The sequence below is a fragment of the Alexandromys fortis genome, unplaced genomic scaffold (genome assembly GCF_014885135.2).
Source record: "Alexandromys fortis isolate MF-2015 unplaced genomic scaffold, M_Fortis_MF-2015_v1.1 scaffold_84, whole genome shotgun sequence".
Taxonomy (NCBI): domain Eukaryota; kingdom Metazoa; phylum Chordata; class Mammalia; order Rodentia; family Cricetidae; genus Alexandromys; species Alexandromys fortis.
Window position 1 is genome coordinate 6,100,000 of NW_026068017.1, and position 20,133 is coordinate 6,120,132.

The 20,133-nt window shown below is 45.8% G+C and overlaps 1 protein-coding gene across 1 annotated transcript; it reads right to left on the reverse strand.

The window, feature by feature from the left end:
* Positions 1-1,394: 1,394 nt before the first annotated feature.
* Dhrs7c (dehydrogenase/reductase 7C) lies at positions 1,395-17,561 on the reverse strand. Its single transcript, XM_050162800.1, has 6 exons — positions 17,408-17,561; positions 8,068-8,180; positions 6,379-6,589; positions 4,431-4,523; positions 2,273-2,428; positions 1,395-1,611 (listed from the first exon to the last, which is right to left on the reverse strand). Exons 1-6 carry the CDS (start codon positions 17,559-17,561, stop codon positions 1,403-1,405), a joined length of 936 nt encoding a protein of 311 aa, XP_050018757.1. The 3' UTR covers positions 1,395-1,402.
* Positions 17,562-20,133: the final 2,572 nt, after the last annotated feature.

Sequence of the window (20,133 nt, forward strand, 5' to 3'; positions counted from 1 at the left end):
AGGTCTACCCAAGGCTCTGGAATCCCTGGCCAGCTGGCAGAGGATGACAGAGCAAATTCACATACATGGGAGGGTCCTTTTTCCTTACAGCTGATCTCGCTGGCTTGCTTTAGGGGAATCTGGAAAAGCAGCAAGTGCTCTTAATCATTGAGTCATCTCCTGAGTCCATGATTTTGCTTTTTAAGAGAAGATTTACACACACACACACACACACACACACACACACACACACACACACACACCTGTCTAGCTTTATATGCTAAGTTCGTAAGCGACAGATCTGGGGAATGTAGCAGTCTTTCATCTATAAATATTAGAAGGTTTGAGTCGCTGGTTACAATGTTAGTGCCAAACCTTATGCCCTTACTTCTCAAGAGTCCATGAATCGTTTTGCCGTCTGCATCAGCAGAGCAGGGAGGTGGTGCTTTAGAATAGGGTTTCTTCTGAGAGAGCCTGGAAGATGGATGCCTGGGGGCAGAAGATCTTAGCAGCCACTGAGGATCTGAGAAACTGGCTGTTTGTGGCTACATCCCAACTGGGGAAGGGCTGAACTGTGCTTTCAATGAGGGGTGCCTTGTAATAATTTTCAGCTAAGCTTAATAAGAAATATATTATGATGTAATATTATGTATAACATAAGCATATTCTTACATATGTGTTCACAATATTTATGTTTACATGTAATGTATGATATATCATATAATTTACACATCATACAACATACCATATTAAATATTAACACAACAATTATATATTAATATCAGTCATTATTAATGACATAATTTAGTTTTATACATTTATATAAGTTATGTGATATATTTATATAATACATAAAATGTTAACAAATTAGTAATTTACATTCCTATAATATGTTCCTATGTTTATATAGTAATGTTTAAATTACTCTCAATTAAATAAAACTTAAAATTAAATTTGTCCTACATGGTTGGTGGCTGCTTTATTGACTGATCAAAGGTTCCATCCTACGGGAAGTCAGACTGGGAAATGCTGCCCTAAAGGATTGTGCTGTGTGGTCTGGATTTTGGAGGTGGACCGGGCCTATCCCCCTGTCCGAGATAGTGGAGGTTTTCTGGGCAAACCAGAGGCCATAGCATGCTTGGATAATGTGATGATTTGATTCACTCCAGCTCCTACGCTCCTGTTCAGTTGTAACCCCACAAAGCAGAGAAACTTCTAGAAATGTGCCCCCGATTTTGTGTGGGAGACACTCAGAGACCCCGCAGCTCTGGGGTGTGGGAGGGTGAGAGCCTTGTGCAGGCAATCTAGTGGGTTTTGACCTGTGGCCTGTACGGGACACCACTGGAGGCAGAGGACAGACGAGCCCGCACCAGCTAGGAAAGCCTTTATTCCCCTTCAGCGACCCCTTTGGCCACACTCATGGTTAACCCTCTTCTGGGACATTGAGCTTCTCCTTCACCCCACAGGCCACGACAGCGAAGAAGAACTCCGGGAAGAAGGTTCGGATGAACACGGCTGCCTTGGGGATCGGGTTGGCCATGAACACTTCTTGCTTCTTTCTTCGCACTGTGCGCATCACTTCCTCGGCTACCTCCACCGGGTGAACGCCATAGGCCAGCTTCCTGCAAAAGACTGAGAGCAAGGGCCGAACGGCTGCAGCCAGTTCAGATCCCCAACTATGAAGATGCTGTGTGCATCTTTAATGGCACGGCTTCCTGACACTCAGCTGTCCTCCTGCCTGACCCCGGGAAAGGCACTTCACCCTCCAGCCTTTGCTGCTGCTTCGTTTGCTGTCTCATGTCCTCCTTGGCGCCTTCATAGTGGAGGGGATGGGAACAAGCTTGGGCAATAAGAAGGCCAAGGAGGGCCTATCATTTGTGATGGTGCTTGCTTAGGGCCTCTGGTGCTCCCTGCTCTGTCCTCCAGTCCAGGTTGCGTTGATGTCTCATTGCAGACCTGGAAATTTGAGTGTTCTAAAATAATGTGCTCTGGGCTGTTGGGCTAGAACCTTCTTGGGCCTCTAAGCTGTGGCAGAGGCAAGCCTGAGGTACAGGCAGTTCTGGCTGGAAAGGCTTAGGCTCCATTCAGAGCTGCCTCCTCAGGAGGAGGCAGCCAGGTGGTTGTTAAAGATCATGTGCCGGTTGTTAGGTCTGGGAAAAGCTGCTAAGCAGGTGCGTGTCTTGCTGCGCCCTGCCAGGGTCTGCTGGGTGCAGCTTGGGTGTGCTCTCTACCTGATACCTCAGGCCTAGAGGTTTAGTTTCTCCAGACTTAGGGTTCTCCTCTCAAATCTTACGTTTACAAATGGACGACTCCCAGTTTCTTTGCTCAGGATAAGCACGGTAGGAGCGGATGAAAGTTGGGCTCACAGTGCTGACCACGACATCGTACTCTTCGACCTCAGCTCGGAGGCAGTCAAAGAAACCCATGACGGCATGCTTGGAGGCCGCATCTGGAAGAAAGACCAGCCAGAGATGGGTACCCTGCTGCTCTGGGGTTCCACTGTCAGCCAGAGGGCAGACATTCATCTTCCTCCCAGCTCAGAGTAGAAAGGGACCTGCAAGCTTCCTGGGTTAAACTGTTACAGCTGATCCATTCACTATCTCACTGCTCCTGTTGTGTGGGGGCTGGTTGTCTCCTTAGTTTACATCACCCCTCGGGGTCCACGGGTTCCCCAACCAGGAACTGAAATACTCAGGAAAAGAATTGCATGTCCCCTCAACAGACACTGAGGCAACTCCCCGCCCCCCCCCCCCCCCCCGTTGTATTAGGTATTCCGTGCAACCCAGAGATGTTGGAAAGAATGGGAGAGAGTGTACACAGGTTCTAAGCAAATTCCATTTGTAGGGTGTCCTACAACCACTGTTGCCATGGATACTGAGAGACCACTGTACACTGAAGGAAGAGACAGAAGAGCCATTATGCCCACTCTATGAAGAGTAAGGGGGGGGGATGCTGAGAGGTCATGTGATGGCGCTAGGTTCCACAGCCAAAGGTGGAAAAGCACCGACTAGAACCCTGGCCTCCTCTCCCCTACGACTCCGTAGGACCACCCTCAGAACTCGCAGGAGGCCAGTTCTGTATTCGTGAAAATAAGGATGTTTAAACCAAAGCCATGTCTTCACATCACCAAGAGGGCTAAAGTCAAGATGGAGGAAGCACCCCTCTCTGAGGATATAGAGGTGGCTAATATATAGGTGGGGCAAGTGTTGGTGAGTAGAGGAGAAATCAGAACCCTTATGCAGTGCTGGTGGGAATGTGAAGGGTGTGTCTACCTTGAAAAAAGCTTGGGGAATTTCTGATAGGCATTTACATATAATTCCTTCCCTTAGGTTGCACCCTGAGGAGATGAAGCCATGCTCCCACAGAAACAATTCATTCGTGTCCATAGAAGCATTATTCCTAATTCCCAGGTGGTATCAATGGACAAGCATCAATAGATGGATAGATAAATAACACACAGTGTATTCAGCAATGGAGGATTTGCCATTTTCAACGGAAAAGATGGCAAGAAAGTTTGATACATGCTACAACATTGTGCTAAGTTAATAAAAACCACACACACACACACACACACACACACACACCTGTAAGGGCCAGTAATGGTCTGTCATGGGGTGGGGAGATCAGGAGGTACCACCCCTCTCTGAGGATGTATAGGTGGCTAATTGTTGGTGGGGTGGGGCAAAGACATTTTCTTCAAAATCTATTATAACCACTTATAAGCTACCCACAGTCCTGTAAGGCAACAGCTCCTCATCCATCCACTGCCAGTAGCACCAAGGAAACTCACTGATTCATCAAGCTGAACTGGGTAAACTATGTCTTGAGTCTCTATCTGGGGTGAGCAGATATTTCTTCATGTCTCCCAGAAAAAATAAACACAACAGGGGCATCACAAAGGTGGGAAGGTTTCTAGATTGCTCCCATAGTCCCTGGGAATACACCCCTAGAGTCTCCATCCCCTGGGACGCTCAGTGGCGATGATCATGCCTCAGATAAACCGCTTTGGCTATGATGTTACTGTTACACAGAACTCCACAGCTGGGTTCCGCTCTTTTTCTTTTTCCCTTCTTTCCTGAGAGCATGACCCTCATCCTCCCATTTTGCGATGTGATGTCCCCAGTTCTAGTCTTTAGGGACAGCTTCAAAGAGGAAGAGGTGTTTTAGTTAGGGCTAAACATCTGTGTAAGGGTGCGACCTTTGCCCACAGTGTCATGATGAAATGGCATATCTTTCCACCTGTGGGAATGCACTTTGAGAGGAGAGGAACCCGCTTGTAGTATCCCCAAATCAGGGAACGGTGACATGAAAGAAATCCCAGCAGACCCTTCTCATCTCTGGATGCGATATCCCTTATCCCATACAATCCTGCGTCTAGTCTAGACATGACGATGCCTGCTCTGATACAAAACCCACAGCAAGGACGCCCCTCTTTTATCTTAGTGACTTACAAGCTGTGCGGAATGGGATCCCAAACTTCGCCTGGATGTTGTTTACTAACACGATCTGGCCCGTCCTCCTGGAGATCATGTTGGGAAGTAGAACTGGAAAATACAAGGAGTCCCGGTTAGAAATCCGAGCTTGGCAGGCAGCAGAGGCGGATCCCCACAGTCACCCCCTTTGTTACCCATGGCTCTGCTACCTCTTTGTCTTTTAGATGGCAAGGGACAGAGGTGGAGTGGATCCAGGAAGTCACTGACCCTGTGCTTCCCAGGGACCAGTTGAATGGCACATTGCTGCCTGATTTGCATGACCCATGAGTGTACGAGTTAAGTGACACAGAATTTGATAGTAGGTAAGCTCTCCCCCTGCACACACCCTTTCTACTCTCTCTTCTCTTCCTACCCCCTTCTCTCCTACTCCCCTTTTCCTCCTCCCTTCTTTTTTTCTCCCTTTTCCTATTTTTCCACTTCGTCCTCCTCCAGTCTGGGTTGGAGCCATCTTCTTGGAGGCCATCTTCTTCTTACTGCCCCGATTACTTCAACAAGACAGTTTCTGGTTGGTCCTAACAGGTCTCTCTCCTGCTGTTTTGAGACAAGATCTCAGTATATATAGCCAAGGCTGGGCTGGAATTTGCTGCGAAGCTCAGATAGGCTTTGAACTTGTGATCCACCTGCCTGAGCACCCCCACTGCTGGAATTACAGGTGTTCACCACTATGCCCAGCCTCCAGCATGTCTTTTAAGCCTTCTTTGGCAGGTGTTAGTCACTTAATAAAGAGCAGGAAGAACAAATGTCCTCTAAGCTGTCTGGGAGGATGTACTTGCTTAGTTCTTAGGTGGCTTCCTGTGGACGATGCACGAAAGGTGTTTAGTGTATGCTGTTATGATAAAGATTTCTCCCTTATGCAGATTTAATATAAAGTGAAGAAATGTGGAGAGAAAGGTGGTAAGAAAGTAAACAAAGCTGGAAGAATGGAAAGAGGGCCAAAGGAAACGGAGTGCTTAGGTTCGGAGTCCATTCGTGTGTGTCCCGTTGTGTCCCCCCCCCCCCCGCCTTAGAGAAGAGCAAAGGGAGGCCCAGTGCTTCCATCGGACTCTGGGCCCTCAGCATTTTTTTTTGACAGTCTTACCCAGAAGGAACCAGCTGTGATGGTTATTTATAGTTGTTAATTTGATTATGTCTGAAGTTAACTAAAATACAAGTGGCTGGGTATAACTGTGAGGGATTTTTTCCCCCTTAATATCATTAAATATTTTGCAGCGGGAAGATCCATCTTTAATGTGGGCCACACCTGGTGGCTCACCTGTGCATGCACACGTAGAGGCCAGAGGTTGACTTTGGGTGTTGTCTTTGTTTCATATTTTTTGACAGGATCTGTCACTGAACCTGGATTTTGCTATTTGGACTAAACTGGCTAGCCAGGAAACTCCCTGGATCCTCTTATCTTTCCCCTGCCCTGAGCTGAGCTTACAGTCATGTTCCAGCACACCCAGCTCTTATGTTGGGCTGGGAATCTGGTCCCCATGCTTGTATTGGACTAGCACTTCACCCTCTGAGCCATCTCCCAGCTCTGCCTTCCTCATTTCTGGAGACAGAACCTTTGACAGACTGTCATGGTCAATGAAGAACTACTGTAAGGCCTATGTAGCAAAATATAGGCAAAAGCTGAAGACAGAGGTCCAGAGAGACAGACTCACAGGGGAGCTATGGATTGGGTACAAAGAGAGAGGTACCAGGAGGGATGAGGATGAGGAACAGAGTTTCACAGTGAAGCAAGACACTTCCTTTAGTGACCAACATTTATAGGGAGACCTGAAAACTTTTAGTGTTCAAATTCCAAGCTTCCTTCCATTGAAGAGTTCTGTCTAGAACCAGATGGCCACCTGGTGGCACCACAGGTCTTTGCATAGCATCTGGTGGCGAACAGACCCCCGAGAAAAAATGAGCCTCACAGGACCTTTGGTGAAGGTGATGGGTCCGAAGTAATTGGCATCCATGATCTTCTTGTCGAGCTCCAGGGCAATCTTATGGGCAGGCCCCTTCACCTTCACGCTGGCGTTGTTGATGAGGATGTCCACGCAGCCGTAGCAGTCAAGGACCTCCTTGGCCACATCCTGAACACAGCTGATGTCTGAGAGATCCAAGAGGACCAGCTTTGGGGTGAACGTCTGAGGGAGCAAGAAGAGAATCAGGACATGTTTGGGATCATCTCCTTGGGGATGTTGGGGGCCCTCAGTCAAATGACTTCTCTTCTGGGAATTCAAAGTCATAGACTAATTAGAGAAACAAACCAAGGCAAAGGGGAAGATATAAAATAACTCTGGGATGAAGGAGATTGATGGAGAATCTTGTTTTGGAGACTAGGCCACAGTTAAGTGTGGATAAGCCGTAGTAAATCAGGGCCCCTCAGCTGACCCAATCATTGTTGTCAACCAGGTGACCCCTTGGAGACGGTGAACTGGCTCTGGTGTTGGCATCACAACTTTGAACACTGCCGTGTTCCTCTTTGAAACTGTTTCCCCATTTGGTTTATAAGTTACAAGAAAATTCAGTTCAGCAGCTGGCAGTCACCCCTTGCTTTGTATCAAAATGGCATATTCCACACGGTGGTTTTGAAGCATCTATTAGATGCTAGGGGCTGTACTCAGCTCTGGACAACTGCCTTCCTCAAGATACTACAGGTTTAGAAGTAAAGATGGCTAAGCAAGGCATCCCACCATAGGGAATGGGCTCGAAAAATCTTGGTCCTGCCTCAACTTAATGTGCTAGGCTTTGTTGGCTCCCCATGGGAGGCCTTACACTTTGAGAGGAGTGGATGTGGATGGACTTGGAGGGAGATGGGAGGAGGGGTGGTAGGGATAACTGAGGTTGGAATGTAAGATGAATTAAAAAAAAGAAAAGAAGCAAAGATGGGATGGGGCTTGATAGTACCCTGGAGCCAATGCAATTTCTGGGCAAATGTTAGTTCTGACAAACACCCTTGAAGAGAAGGTTCCCATTGTGAGTCAGATTTGTTTGGAAAACAGTCACCAATCCCCAAGTTCTTTTGGGAGATACACACTCACATATCAAAGGATCTGAAAAGACAAGCTGGACAGAGCTCACTCTTCCCCACACAACTTGGTTTTTACCGAAATACTTATAATGTCCCCCCCAAATTCTCCCTGTAGCATTCTGTGTGATTCTAACTGATCCAAATCAAGTCAATTCCTTTGAGCTGTTTGCAAATACCAACTTTAACCTCAGGAGTAAGGGTTGGATTTTCTTTCTGAAGAGTACTGAAGGCAACACCTATAACCTGGGTGACTTAGAAGGGGAGTTCCTTGATTTTTTTGATGCTACTGTCCCTTGTGTTGTTTGTTGTCTTTACATCAGCCTTATTTGTAATCACAACCCACAGCTGGGACACTCATTTTCTGCATTTTTTTTTTCTGAGTTCGACTCACACAGACTCAGGGAATTAGTGCCAAAATTTTGCCACAAGAAATGATCAAACAAGCCAGCGCCTTTTGTTGGACAGACAGGCCTCTGTCTGGGTCAGTGCCTTCGACTGATTTCTCCAAAGCCACTGTCACATTTCCCCAGAACTGCTCCTTAGCAATGATGGAGGCTCAGGGTGTCTCAGGCTGTCTGGAGAGGGCCTTACCTTGCTGGGATCAGCCACACTGGTCAAGGCAGCGTAGAGGCTCTCCAGTCCCTCCCAGTTCTTCCCACACAGCACCAGTCTCGCCCCACCTGCATGGAACACCCGAGCACACTCTGTGGAGAAGAGGGAAGGGAGGCAGGGTGTACTGAGTGAACGGAGCCATAGAGGGCACTTCCCCTCTGTCGTCAAAAGATCCCAATATCAACCATCACTACAAGGTTCTCCTTCTGGGGCATCATTTCATTTGATCCCCTCCTCAGGCTAGGTGTTTTAGAGGTGCTGAGGATTGAACCTCAACCTTGCATGTGTTTAGGGATTGCTCTAGCACTAAGCTGTATGTACCCTAGGCTAGGCTGGTTTGTTTGTGTGTTGTATTTCTAGTCTCAGCTTGGTTGCTTCCCTGAATCTACTCTGAAAAGAAAAAAGGGAAGAGCTAGATATGATAAGATAAAAAGATAGACTATTGAATCTGCTTTTAAAAAGCAACTACTAGTTTTAAATGTTTTACATTAGATTGAGCTTTTGTATATTGTATACAAATTTTGTGTATTGATACAAATTTGAGATTAATTTTATTACAACATGTTGTACATGCATTTCTAGTCTTATTCAAGGTATCGTACCTATATAAATCATTTAACAATGTAATGCAAATTTCTAGTCTTTGAAAATCATTATTACCAACTGTTTAGGATAATAAAGAAATGCAGGTTAGTAGTCACTCTCCTAGTATAATCCAACATGTAGTCACATTAGGTATGTTTTTAAGGTCAAACAAAAATATATTTTAGATAGACAGGTCATCTTCTAACACTTCAGAGATCTATAGAATATGGCCTTTAAGATGTTTTAATAACTAGGTTCTCCTTTTTTATGACAATGAGACATGTCTGCTCCTGGCAGCATCAGTCTACTCCAGAGATGATAATGGGCATTAAAGAAACTTCACATTTTTCTTTCTTTGTGTGCTGTGAATATGTTTTATTACCATTGGTTAATAAAGAAGCTGCTTTGGCCTATGTCAGGGCAGAATATAACTAAGCAGGGGTGGGGGAGAACTAAACTGAAGGCAGGGAGGAAAAAGGGGGAATCAGGCAGATGCCATTTTGCTGCTAAAGGAGAAAGATGACAGAACATTACCAGTAAGCCACAGCCTTGTGGCAATACATAGATTAATAGAAATATGTTAATTTGAGGTGTAAGAGATAGCTAGGAATATGCCTAAGCCATTGGCCAGGCAGTGTTGTAATTGATATAGTTTCTGTGTGATTATTTAGGTCTGGATGACTGTCTCATCCTACCATGTCTGTTTCGATCAAATACCATCCAGCTCTCCACATTTTCTCTGTGGATGGAGACTTTAGTTAAGGCTTTCTGCTCACAGGGCCACTCTACACAAGAACTACAGGCAACTCAGTAAAGCTGGGAGTGGGAGAGATGGTGCTCCCTAGAGAAGAGCACACCAATTGATTGTCCAGTGCCAAATGGCCAGCCCTGAAAACATACATACAAGTAATATTACATGAGCACAACAGGTTATAGTTATATATATATATGTATATACAAATATGTGCTTGCAACAACAATTAATAAAAAAAGAGGTCATGAATTTGAAAGGGAGTGGGAGGGGCATGTGGGAGGTCTTGGAGGAAGGAAAGGGAATGGAAAATGTAATTAAATTACAATCTCAAAAATAAAAAGACAGAAAAAGTTGACTTTGCTTTATGTTTCACTCTGAACTAATTACTTACTAATCCAATATAGGTTTTTCCTAAATTTTTTAAAACATTTATTTATTTATTGTTGTATATGTTTGTATGTTTTGGTATGTGCATGCCAAGGTAGATATGTAGAGATCAAAGGAAAGCCTGTGGGAGTCTGTTATCTCCTTCCACCATAGGGGTCCCAGGGATGGAACTCAGGTCATCATACTTGGTGACACGCATCTTTATCTACTGAGTCATCTCTAGCAATAGCTGACAGGCATACAACATTCACGGATAGCAATAATCCTGACACTTTAAAACAATGAAAGCTCACATGTTTGGACAGTTTATTTGTCCTAGGCATCACTGGGAGAGACATCCTTGTATTTGCTCAGGTACTAGCTTAGGCTGGGTTTCTGAGATGATTTGAATAGGAATGACCCCACAGACTCATGTGTTTGAATGCTTGGTCACCAGGGAGTGGCATTATTAGGAGGTATGGCCTTGACGGAGTAGGTGTGACCTTGTTGGAGGAAGTGTGTCACTGGGGGTGGCCTTTGAAGTTTCAAATTCTTGTTTTTTTTTTTTTAAGTTTCAAATTCTTAATTTAGGTCCACTGTCTTTGTCTTCTTGCTGTCTTCTGATCTGAATGCTGAACTCTTGGCTCCTTCTCCAGCACCATGTCTGCCTGCTTGCTGGTGTGCTTTCCACCATGACCACAATGAACTAAATCTCTGAACTGTAAGCCAGGCCCAATTGAATGTTTCCTTATAAGAGTTGCCATGGTCATGGTGTCTCTTCACAGCAACAGAACTCTTAAGACAGCCTTCTAAAGCAGCAGCTGACACGAAGAGTTGGCTGTCTCAATTGCATGTAAGATAACCAGCCTTTGCATGCTTGTGTCCATGAGCTACTGGCTGCATTGTCCCCTCTTGGAGGAAGTACCCAGATGGTGGTACTATAAAGTTGCCAAAACTAAAGCAAAATGTTAACAGTTCCAACTTAGGTAAGAAGTATTGGTAAAAATGGAGCCAGGTATTGATGAAAATTTAGTACCCATATGGTAAAGTTAATATATTGAACTAGTGGGAGAAGAATATGTTACTTAAAAAAATATTTGGGGGGGCTGATGAGACGGCTCAGGAGAGAGTACCACTCTTGTGGGGGACCTGAGTTCTCAACACCCATGTCAGCTTGTCACCTGTAATGCCAACTCTGGGAGATCAGATGCCCTCTTCTGATGCCCTCCAAGGGAACTGAATCAATGCATATATTGTACTACACACACATACACTTAATGACAATAAAATGAACTTTTAAAAATGATATTTGGATGCCTATTTGGGAGATAAAAAGCTAGATGCATCATAACGTACTAAATAGTTAAATGGAAAACAAGAATTGCAAAAGAGCTAGAGATTTATCTGCTCTCTTCTACTGGGAAAGGTCTTCTGAGCATGCCCAAAAGAAACAAATTGTATCAGAATTAATTTATAGATTTTATTCTTAAATTTGTTTTACAGCAAAGACATAAATAAAGAGCAAACAAATTAAGAAAAGTATTTATAACCTGTGTGTCGGCAAAGGGCTTATTTATTTGATGTGCAAAGGACTTTTACAAATAAGAAGGACCAACTGGGAAAAAGAAAAAAAACACACACACAGTTAATGAACAGAAGATTAAGAGTCTATACCCAGGGCATGATAGAGAGATGCAATTTAAGCCACACACTAATTTTAATCCATCAGTTAATGAAGGACAAAACAGATCGTATTTTAGTGAGAAGTAAGCAGTGGGTTTGTCCCACACTCACTCCAGTGTGTGTATGAACTGCTACAGGTTTTGGAAGAAGAACTTGACTATGTCCTTCAAAGGTCTCTGATACATCAATTTCATTTATGGGTATTTCTTCTAAAGCAATCATTACGAATGCCTGCGTGGACACAGTTGTAACATTGCGTATCTCAATACCATGACCAACAGTAAAACACTGGAAATTGCTGCAAATTAGTCAACTCCAGTACATCTAGAGAGAATATCTTTAAACCCTTAAAACTGATTTTACAAAAATGAATTTGTTGCCATGAAAAGGAATTCTTATTAAATAAGTTTAAAATGTAGAAGCTTTAGAAGCAGCTTCTCAGGGGCCAGAGAGATGGCTGAGTAGTAAGAGCACTTACTACTCTTGCAGGGACCTGAGTTTAGTTCCCAGCACCCACTTTGGGCTCATAAATGCCTGTAGCTCCAGCTTTGTGGGGGTATGGCGCCCTCTGCTGGCCTCCTGGCTTATCTGTCCTCACATGCATACATCCACACACAGACACAGAAATCAATCTTGTTGTAGAGGTGTCAAATACAACACTACAACTTGATTGTGTGTGTGTTTGTGCGCAAAGCGGGGTAGTACTGTGCATCTGTATTGGTAACAGGGCGATAGGATGGGCATTTCCGAGGCACTAAGATACAACAGATACAAAATTTCAAAGTTGCTAGTCCAAGATGCATGCTTTCAGAAGAAATCACCGCTTTATTAAGTTCATTCCTTTCACCCTAAAATAAGACACAAACAGATGGAGGAGGAGGAGGAGGAGGAGAAGGAGGAGGAGAGCAGGAGGAGAGGACTGAGGAGTCAGGCTCTCACTGGATGTCAGTATGAGCGTTTGGCCACGGGCCAGACTCTGGATGTTCTTCCTGCCCATCTCCTCCAGGAGAGAAGACATCTGTGGGTCCCTGGAATGGTTTGCTAAGAGTTCCCTGCAGCTGGGAATCCAGACCAGACTGGTCTCTATGGCGTTGCCTACCCTTAGACCAGGGCTCAGGGGAAGTAGAGCCATGGGAGAAATCCACATGCTCCACTTCCCAGAGGTGCAGCTGGATGTTTTGATGGAAGCCTCTGAGGGTCACAAAGGTGCCCATGATGAAAACAAAGCAGCTAGGTGCCCACTTTGTTCCAGCAGTGGGGCTGAAATCAGAGACTTTGTATGTGCCAAGCAAACACATCCTTACTGAGCAATACCCCCAGCTGTGTACCCTGCCCATACAGCTTGGAGTCTCTCAGGTAAGCAAGCAGCTCCTTTGTTCTCCTCTATGTCCTTTTCTGTTTCTTTATCCCTTGAAAGGTCAGAAACAATAGGAAGTTCAGGCCAGGGAGAATGGGGGTGGGAAAATAAATCAGGGAAAATGGGCACATTGCTTATGAAGCAGGCCTGCTGGGGCTGGGCCATGATGGAAGGATTGTGTCTGATGTGTATTGTATATAATGTATAATGTATATAATATCTATAACTAGAAAGTCAGGTGACAGCCTGGCCTTTCTTTTCCTTCCAGCTGCAGGAAGAGTTTCACATCTGGGCTGGACCACTCCACAAAAGACTGCTTCTTGACCAATCAATCCCCACTATGGAGACAGAAGCAGGCTGGAGTTCACTTTCACTCACCCACCCCCTTTCCTAATGGTGGCATGTATCTGCCAGGTCTCACTAAGTTGTGCAGGTTGATTTTGAACTTGCAATAGTCCTACATCAGCCTCCCAAGTAGCTGAACTTATAGGTCCACACCACCAGATTCACTTTTGAAATTCGTATTTTTACTCTTGTTCTGTTTTGTCATTTTTTGAGACTAAGTTGCACTGCTTAGCCCAGGCTGGCTTCCAACCGAGTGATCCTCCTGCTTCAGTGCTGAGATCGTGGGGTTGATGGTTAATCTTTTTGTCAGTTTGATTAACTTTGGAATCACCCAGGAAACTGAAGCACACCTCTAGGAGTGTGTTTCTAGGGTGTTTTTGAGAGGGACAGCTGAAGGGGACAACCACCCTGAAGGTGGGTGACGCCACACCACAGGCCGGGGGCCTGGAAGTTGGTGGAGCACCATCATTCCCCGTCTTTGCTTCCTCACTGGTGGTGATGTGAACTTAGCTCTTCTCTCTTGCCCTGCCTGTTATGATGGACTAAACCCTTGGAAGCTGTTGTTTCTATCCTGCCAGGCATTTTGGAACAGTTCCTCTGTACTCCGATCCTTACATTTATTCATTCATTTATTTATTTTTGAGACAATATCTCAAGTAGCCCAGGCTGGTCTCAAACCTACTGTGTAGCTGAGGAGTACCTTGAATCCCAGATCCCCCTGCCTCCTCCTGCTAGAATTACAGGTTTAGTCTGTCATCAGCTCAGCTCAGCTAAGCAACATTTATCCCCCATCGAGCATCTCAACACCCACTGTGCCCTTTCCAACTAATAAACACAAACTGAGCACTTCCTTACATATTTCTTCAGATCTAAGATGCCAAAGAGCATAAAGCGACTTCTGATTCTGGAGACAGGTGATGGAGGTGGGTCTTGTATCTACCTGTTGCTTTCATTGGGTAACTAATAAAGAAACTGCTTGGCCTTTGATAGGACAGAAAATTAGGTAGGCGGAGTAGACAGAACAAAATGCTGGGAGAAAGAAGACGAGTCAGGCAGTCACCATGATTCTTCCATCCACCACAGACGCAGGTTAAGATCTTCCCTGGTAAGCTACCCCGTAGGCTACACAGATTACTAAAAATGGGTTAGATCAATATGTAAGAGCTAGCCAATAAGAGGCTGAAACTAATGGGCCAGGCAGTGTTTAAAAAAATACAGTTTCTGTGTAATTATTTCGGGTATAAAACTAGCTGTAAGGATGGCTGCGTGCCAGGAACGTAGCCCGCCGCTCATACTACAACAGACAGGGAAGTGAGAAAGTGGCCCGCAAGGGCTGAGATTGCCGTGGACAGATAGGTTTCAGCACCATTTAAAGGGGAAGAATGGGATCTCAGGAGTCATGAGAACACAGGCCAGGACAACATCCAGTCAGCTCTCCCTGAAGACCAAATCCAGGGCTTAGATATTTTAATTGACACTCTTGTTGCAGACCCAGTGGGTACAAGGTAACACAGTGGTTGATTTGTTTGGCTTGTGATGGTTTGTGGTGAAGTTTAGATGTCTGGATTTGGGCTCTGTACATGATTTTTCTTGTCTATAACTACCCATAGGGTTCCCCCTGGCTCTAGGGTACCCAGACACAGTATGGGCTTACTTTTTTCTTGCCCCGAGGTTGAAGTGGAGCAGCTGGTGTCTGGGATTGCTATCATCAGCAGCACACAGAAAGCAGACATTTATTTAAAGTCACACACACCCAGTATCTCATGTTACTTGTACATACTTGGACTTTATTCCTTTCTGTTTGAAACGGGGTTAAGGATAAGGCTGGGGAGGATGGGAGATGCAGAGTGTCAGTGACATGGAATAAAAGAGAATAGTGACCAAAATCTTGACAGAGTGGGCCACATTCTTCTGCAAACACCTGTGGTGTGTATTTCCTGGGGTCCTAACTTATGTGTGACCATAACCCAATGATATTAAACAAACAATAAGCAAGACTTTTGAAATAAATACAACACATCCAACGACAAGATGCAGCCAACATTTCAGTATCATCTACCCAACCACAGTAGTGGACACAATAATCTTTCCAAGCTCTCTGGGAACAGATTACATGACAGGCCACAGCCACGGCCATATAGTAAACCTCAGCAAATACAAAAGAACGGAATCATGCAGAGTTCATTCTCTGACCATACTGGAACCAAAGTGGAAATCCATTAAACCAATATCCACAAACATACTTATCTGGGTGCCTTCCCTGATCAAATGGCCTCCAGATGTTAGTCATTCATTGTACTGGCTACAAATCCTGTCAGGAGCAATTTATGGGAATAGAGGTTTATTTAGGGCCAGGTTTGAGAGGATCCATTCTGTCAGGAAGGCACAGGACTACAGCTGGGTCTGTGGTGATTGGAGGTGACAGCCTGTGTGGGGGAGGGGAGTGGTGAAGGTATACCGCTTCACAAGCCTGCACCTCATGACCTACTTCTGCCAGTCAGACCTCTCTTTCTAGACCAGTGGTTCTCAACCTTTCTAATGCTGCGATCATTTAGCAGAGTTCTCAGTGTTGTGCTGACTCCCCTCAAACATAACACTATTTTCATAGCTACTTCATAATTTTACTATTGTTATGAATCACATTGTAAATATCAGTGTTTTCTGATGATCTTAGGTGACCCCATGAAAAGGTCATTTGACCGCCAAAGGGGTTGCAACCCACAGGTTGAGAACTACTGTGACCTAGACCTGAAAAATCCCACAGCTTCCAAAACAGCACTCAAAAACACAAGTCTGTAGGGGGATAGTACAGATTCAAAACAAAAATTTAAAGACATGTATTGAGTGTTTACTAGATAGGAAGCCTTGAGGTAGGCGTGGGGGTGCTAGCGTGAAGCACGCCAGGCTGATGGTGGTGAGCATGCGCAGAATGTTAGGCTGTGGGGAGGCAGGTCTCTGGGGGCACCGGAAAGGATGGGACAGGTGTGATGTCAGGGAGGATTCCAGGGACCTGGCCTTCTCCTAGACAAGCATAATCTACTTGTCGAAAGACTGTCCCACAGCCCATGGCTGAACAACTTCAGGTGAGGCCCTCTTGTTACTTTCCCAACAGCACCACAGTCTTGCGTCTGGGTCTGATGGGCAAACTAGAGTGTCCTGGCTAGCCCTGGTGAAGACTCAGTTTTGGGTTTGTGTGTCACCCCACCTTTGGAGTGCCAATCCCAACAAGCCAGGATAACCTATTTGGCAATTGCTCCAGAGGCCGCATCTACCGTGTCTATGCTTGACGTCTTTATGTGCCATGGCTGACCCAAGATAAGCACTCCCTGAGACCTCTCCCAGTCTCTCAGCAGGGAAACACACCACTTCTGGAGACATCCAAGAGAACAAGCAGCAGGCTATGGAAGACACCTCAGAGACAGGGCCACAAAAGTCCTCCCAGCAGCCACAGCATGGGAGAAAGTGCCTCCCCCAGACACTCTAGAGGAAAATGTGAACCCATTCACACCTGTTGAGCCTCTGGTAGATGGCTGGTTGCCTGGGTTCTATGCTGGATTAAATAACAAAAATAATGGTAGAAATTGTCATTAATTTATATAACAAAAGTACACAGCCATCATAAGGAATAATAGAATCCTACAATCAACAGGATATTTCTGTCACAAATGCCACAAACAGAAGGGCACAGAAGACTGTTTTACATAGGGATTACCAATAAAAATGCCCTCAAGTCCAGGAAGTGAGACGGTGGGGAGCCGTGGCTGTGTGTGATGGAGAGTGTGACACACGGAGGAGGGTGCGCTCTGTGGGAAATATATTCAACATGACCATCTCTAGCATCTCCAAGTCCCACCCATGTGCAAATTCCAAAGTGGAGACCGCTGTTAGCCTCCGTCTACGCATGGGACATTGCGGTCATATAGGTGAAGGCACCTGCTAGTGAAGTACTGGAACCAGGATTGGGACCCTAGCCTGGCCTCTTATCCAGCATGCAGCCCCAACGAAGGACTCAGCATTTCAAGATTTCTGCAAACTCCTGAAGCAACCAAACCCAATACGTTGCCAGCACCAAGCTTGAGCTGGTAACCCTGGGGATTCTGACCCTGTCATTCACCAGGCAAGAAAGTTTCGGCCTCTCAAAGAGAAGAGCAGGTGTGCCCCATACCATCCTGCCTCCACAGGTCCCTTGTGGACAGAGATGGCCACACACCCAGGGGAAGCCAGCTTACCCTTTCCCAGTCCTGAGATGGCGTCCGTGATGACCACCACTTTGTTCTGCACAGCAGACTTCGACCACAGCCTGGACGCCTCCTGGTAAATGAAGAGCAGGCCACTGATGGCCAGCAGCAGCAGAGGCAGCATCAGGACAGCCAAGATCCCCATCTTGCTCTGCAGGACAGCAGGGTGACAAACAATTGGCTTTGCAGAGGTCCTGATTGCAACACCCAGGGCAGGGGGAGGTTCAGGCTCACAGCCTTCATTCCCACCAAGGCCAGTTCCAGGGAACTAGGCTCTGCAAGCTCCCAGGAGGTTCTTCCCAGCTGAACAGCAAGGAGTGTGTGAATCCCCAAAAGCCCAGCAAATAGAAATTACTCACGGTGTCTCACAGTGGAGGCGTTCAGGGGGCCTGCCCTCCCCTAAGGCTAATTACAAGTTTAATTAAAATGGGTCTGCATTTTTGGAAGGAAATCTTTGTGTTAAGGCCACTTGCTTGGGCCCTAATGGTTATTTATAGCTCTCAGTTGCACTAAAGGGCTTTTCAGGGTAAATATAGTGTCTATGCTGATATTCAGGGACACATGCTGGCAGGGTCTGATTTCAGAGTTCTTGCCAGGACTTTTAAAGCCTTGCTGGCTGGCGGGACCGTTAGAGTTTCCTCTGCAGTGTGGGCTGAGAGTCAGGGGTCAGTCCCTGGGATTGTCAGCACAAATGCCGGTGTCTTTCTTTCCTCTACTGAGTGAGCACTTGCAGGTGGCTCAGACCTAGGTGGGCACTGAGCCATCTGGCTGTCCCTGACTGGGGGTGGGGGATGGGGACAAGAAACAAACAAAAAAAAAAGCTGGTCAGTGGAATGGAACCTGATACCAAAACCCCATACAGGAACGGGGCACGAAAGAGTACTGTGTAGAGAGCACTCCCTGCCTTTGCGAGGCTCCAGTTCCTTTTCTTTAAAATGGGTAGTTTTATTTTGCAGGTCTGTTGGTGGCACAAAATGAGATCCTGCCTATCTAGAACCTGGTATAGACTCCAAGCCTCTAGGAAGTAACTGTTGCTACCTTTTATGATTAAATATCCAAGATGTTAAATAATTTAACTATATAAGGAACTCAGCATGGCTAAAACCATCAAAAGTCCAAGGCTCACCCCAGCATCCTGTCTGCTGTGCTTTAAGGTATACTTTTATTTTTTTATATGTACACATTTATATGTATGTGTGTGTCTATGTGAGTATACAACATGTTTGTGGGTGCATGTGGAGGCTGGAAGAGGGTATTAGATCCACTGTAATCCCCTGGTTACAGGTGGTTGTGAGCCATCTGATCTGGACTCTGGGAACCAAACTTTGGTCCTCTGCAAGAGTATCAAGAACTCTTGAACGCTGAGCCATTTTCTAAGGCGAGAGAATGGAGGTGGCCAGAAAGTGAGGCTGGAATGGGTAGTAGGTGGAGGATGAGAGGGGCAGAAACTGTTTCTTAGAAAATAAGAACAATCAGGAATATTACAAACCTCATCTCTTTATTGGCATTTAGTGCACGTGTTAGGGCTGTATGGCGCTCAATGACAAACATTTGTGTGACCAGTACCCACATCAACAAACAGTACAAATATGTGTCTGTAGGTCTCTTCCAGTTCCAATGGGGAACTACTTTCTGGTCTTCAAATGGGTGTGTGTGTGTGTGTGTGTGTGGTGTGTGCACCTTTTCCTTTGTAGACTATCTAAATAGAATCACAGAGTTGACACTCCTGCTCGGCATTGTGTTTGTGAGATTCATCCACACCGTGGTATAAAACTGGAGCCCATTCATGCTTATTGTGTGAATCCATCTCAAGTTTGTTCTTCTGAGAGCGGTCATGTGCAGGCACCCTGGGGCAGGTGTGCTTCGTATTTCCTCCTCTCCTCCTGTTCCCTCCCCATCTACCTGCCCCCCCCCCATCCACTTCTCAGTCTCCATTCAGAAAGAGGCAGGCCTTCCATGGGCATCAACAAAGCGTGATGCTTCATGTTCTTTTTGCTTTGTTTTTGAGACAGGGTTTCCCCGTGTAACAGCTTTGGCTGTCCTGGAACTAGCTCTGTAGACCAGGCTGGCCTCGAACTCACAGAGATCCGCCTGCCTCTGCCTCCCGAGTGCTGGGATTAAAGGCGTGCGCCACCACCGTCCAACAATGCTTCATATTCTTGAGGCAAAGAAAAGGCACTGCATTGCAGTCTAGACATTAAGAAGGATGGATGGTAGCTAGTGTTAGAGAGGCAGTCACATAGCCACAGAGTCTAAGACAAGGGGTTGAGGGCACAGTCAGGTTTGTCAGTATGGAACCCATCAGGGAAAGTTTAGGCAGGACATCCATCTGGGGGCTGTCACAGGTAGGTAGGAGAGCCATGTGATCTGAGGGAGAGCTTTGAAGAGACATATCTGAAGACCGAGCTCTGGGGCACTTAGGTATTTAGAGGGTAGGGACTGGAAGAGGACTTAGCAAAGGGCAAGAAGAGGAGTGGCCAGTGTTCTTCCAGGGACCAAGAAGCCCTGTGTCCCAGGAGCACAAGAAGGCAGTCTGGGGGAAACTGCTAAATTAAACAATTAGGAAGCCACTGGCCTGAGGCTGCCTCTGTGCTATGAGTTCCTAGGTAATAAACTGGAATTGAATTCAGGAGGTTTGGGTATTGTTCTGTTTTAGTAGCAAATGGCCAAGTTTCACCCCACCACAAACATCCAAGCTAATTGCAGTCAACTGACCA

Bases quoted from the DNA above. Each gene is read 5' to 3' on its own strand.
- Dhrs7c (XM_050162800.1), bottom strand. From the start codon at position 17,561: ATGGGGATCTTGGCTGTCCTGATGCTGCCTCTGCTGCTGCTGGCCATC. The intron at 6,590-8,067 runs GTAAGGCCCTCT...TTGCTCCCTCAG, and splicing joins GTGTGGCTGATCCCAGCAAG to ACGTTCACCCCAAAGCTGGT. The intron at 2,429-4,430 runs GTAAGTCACTAA...TCTTTCTTCCAG, and splicing joins GATCCCATTCCGCACAGCTT to ATGCGGCCTCCAAGCATGCC.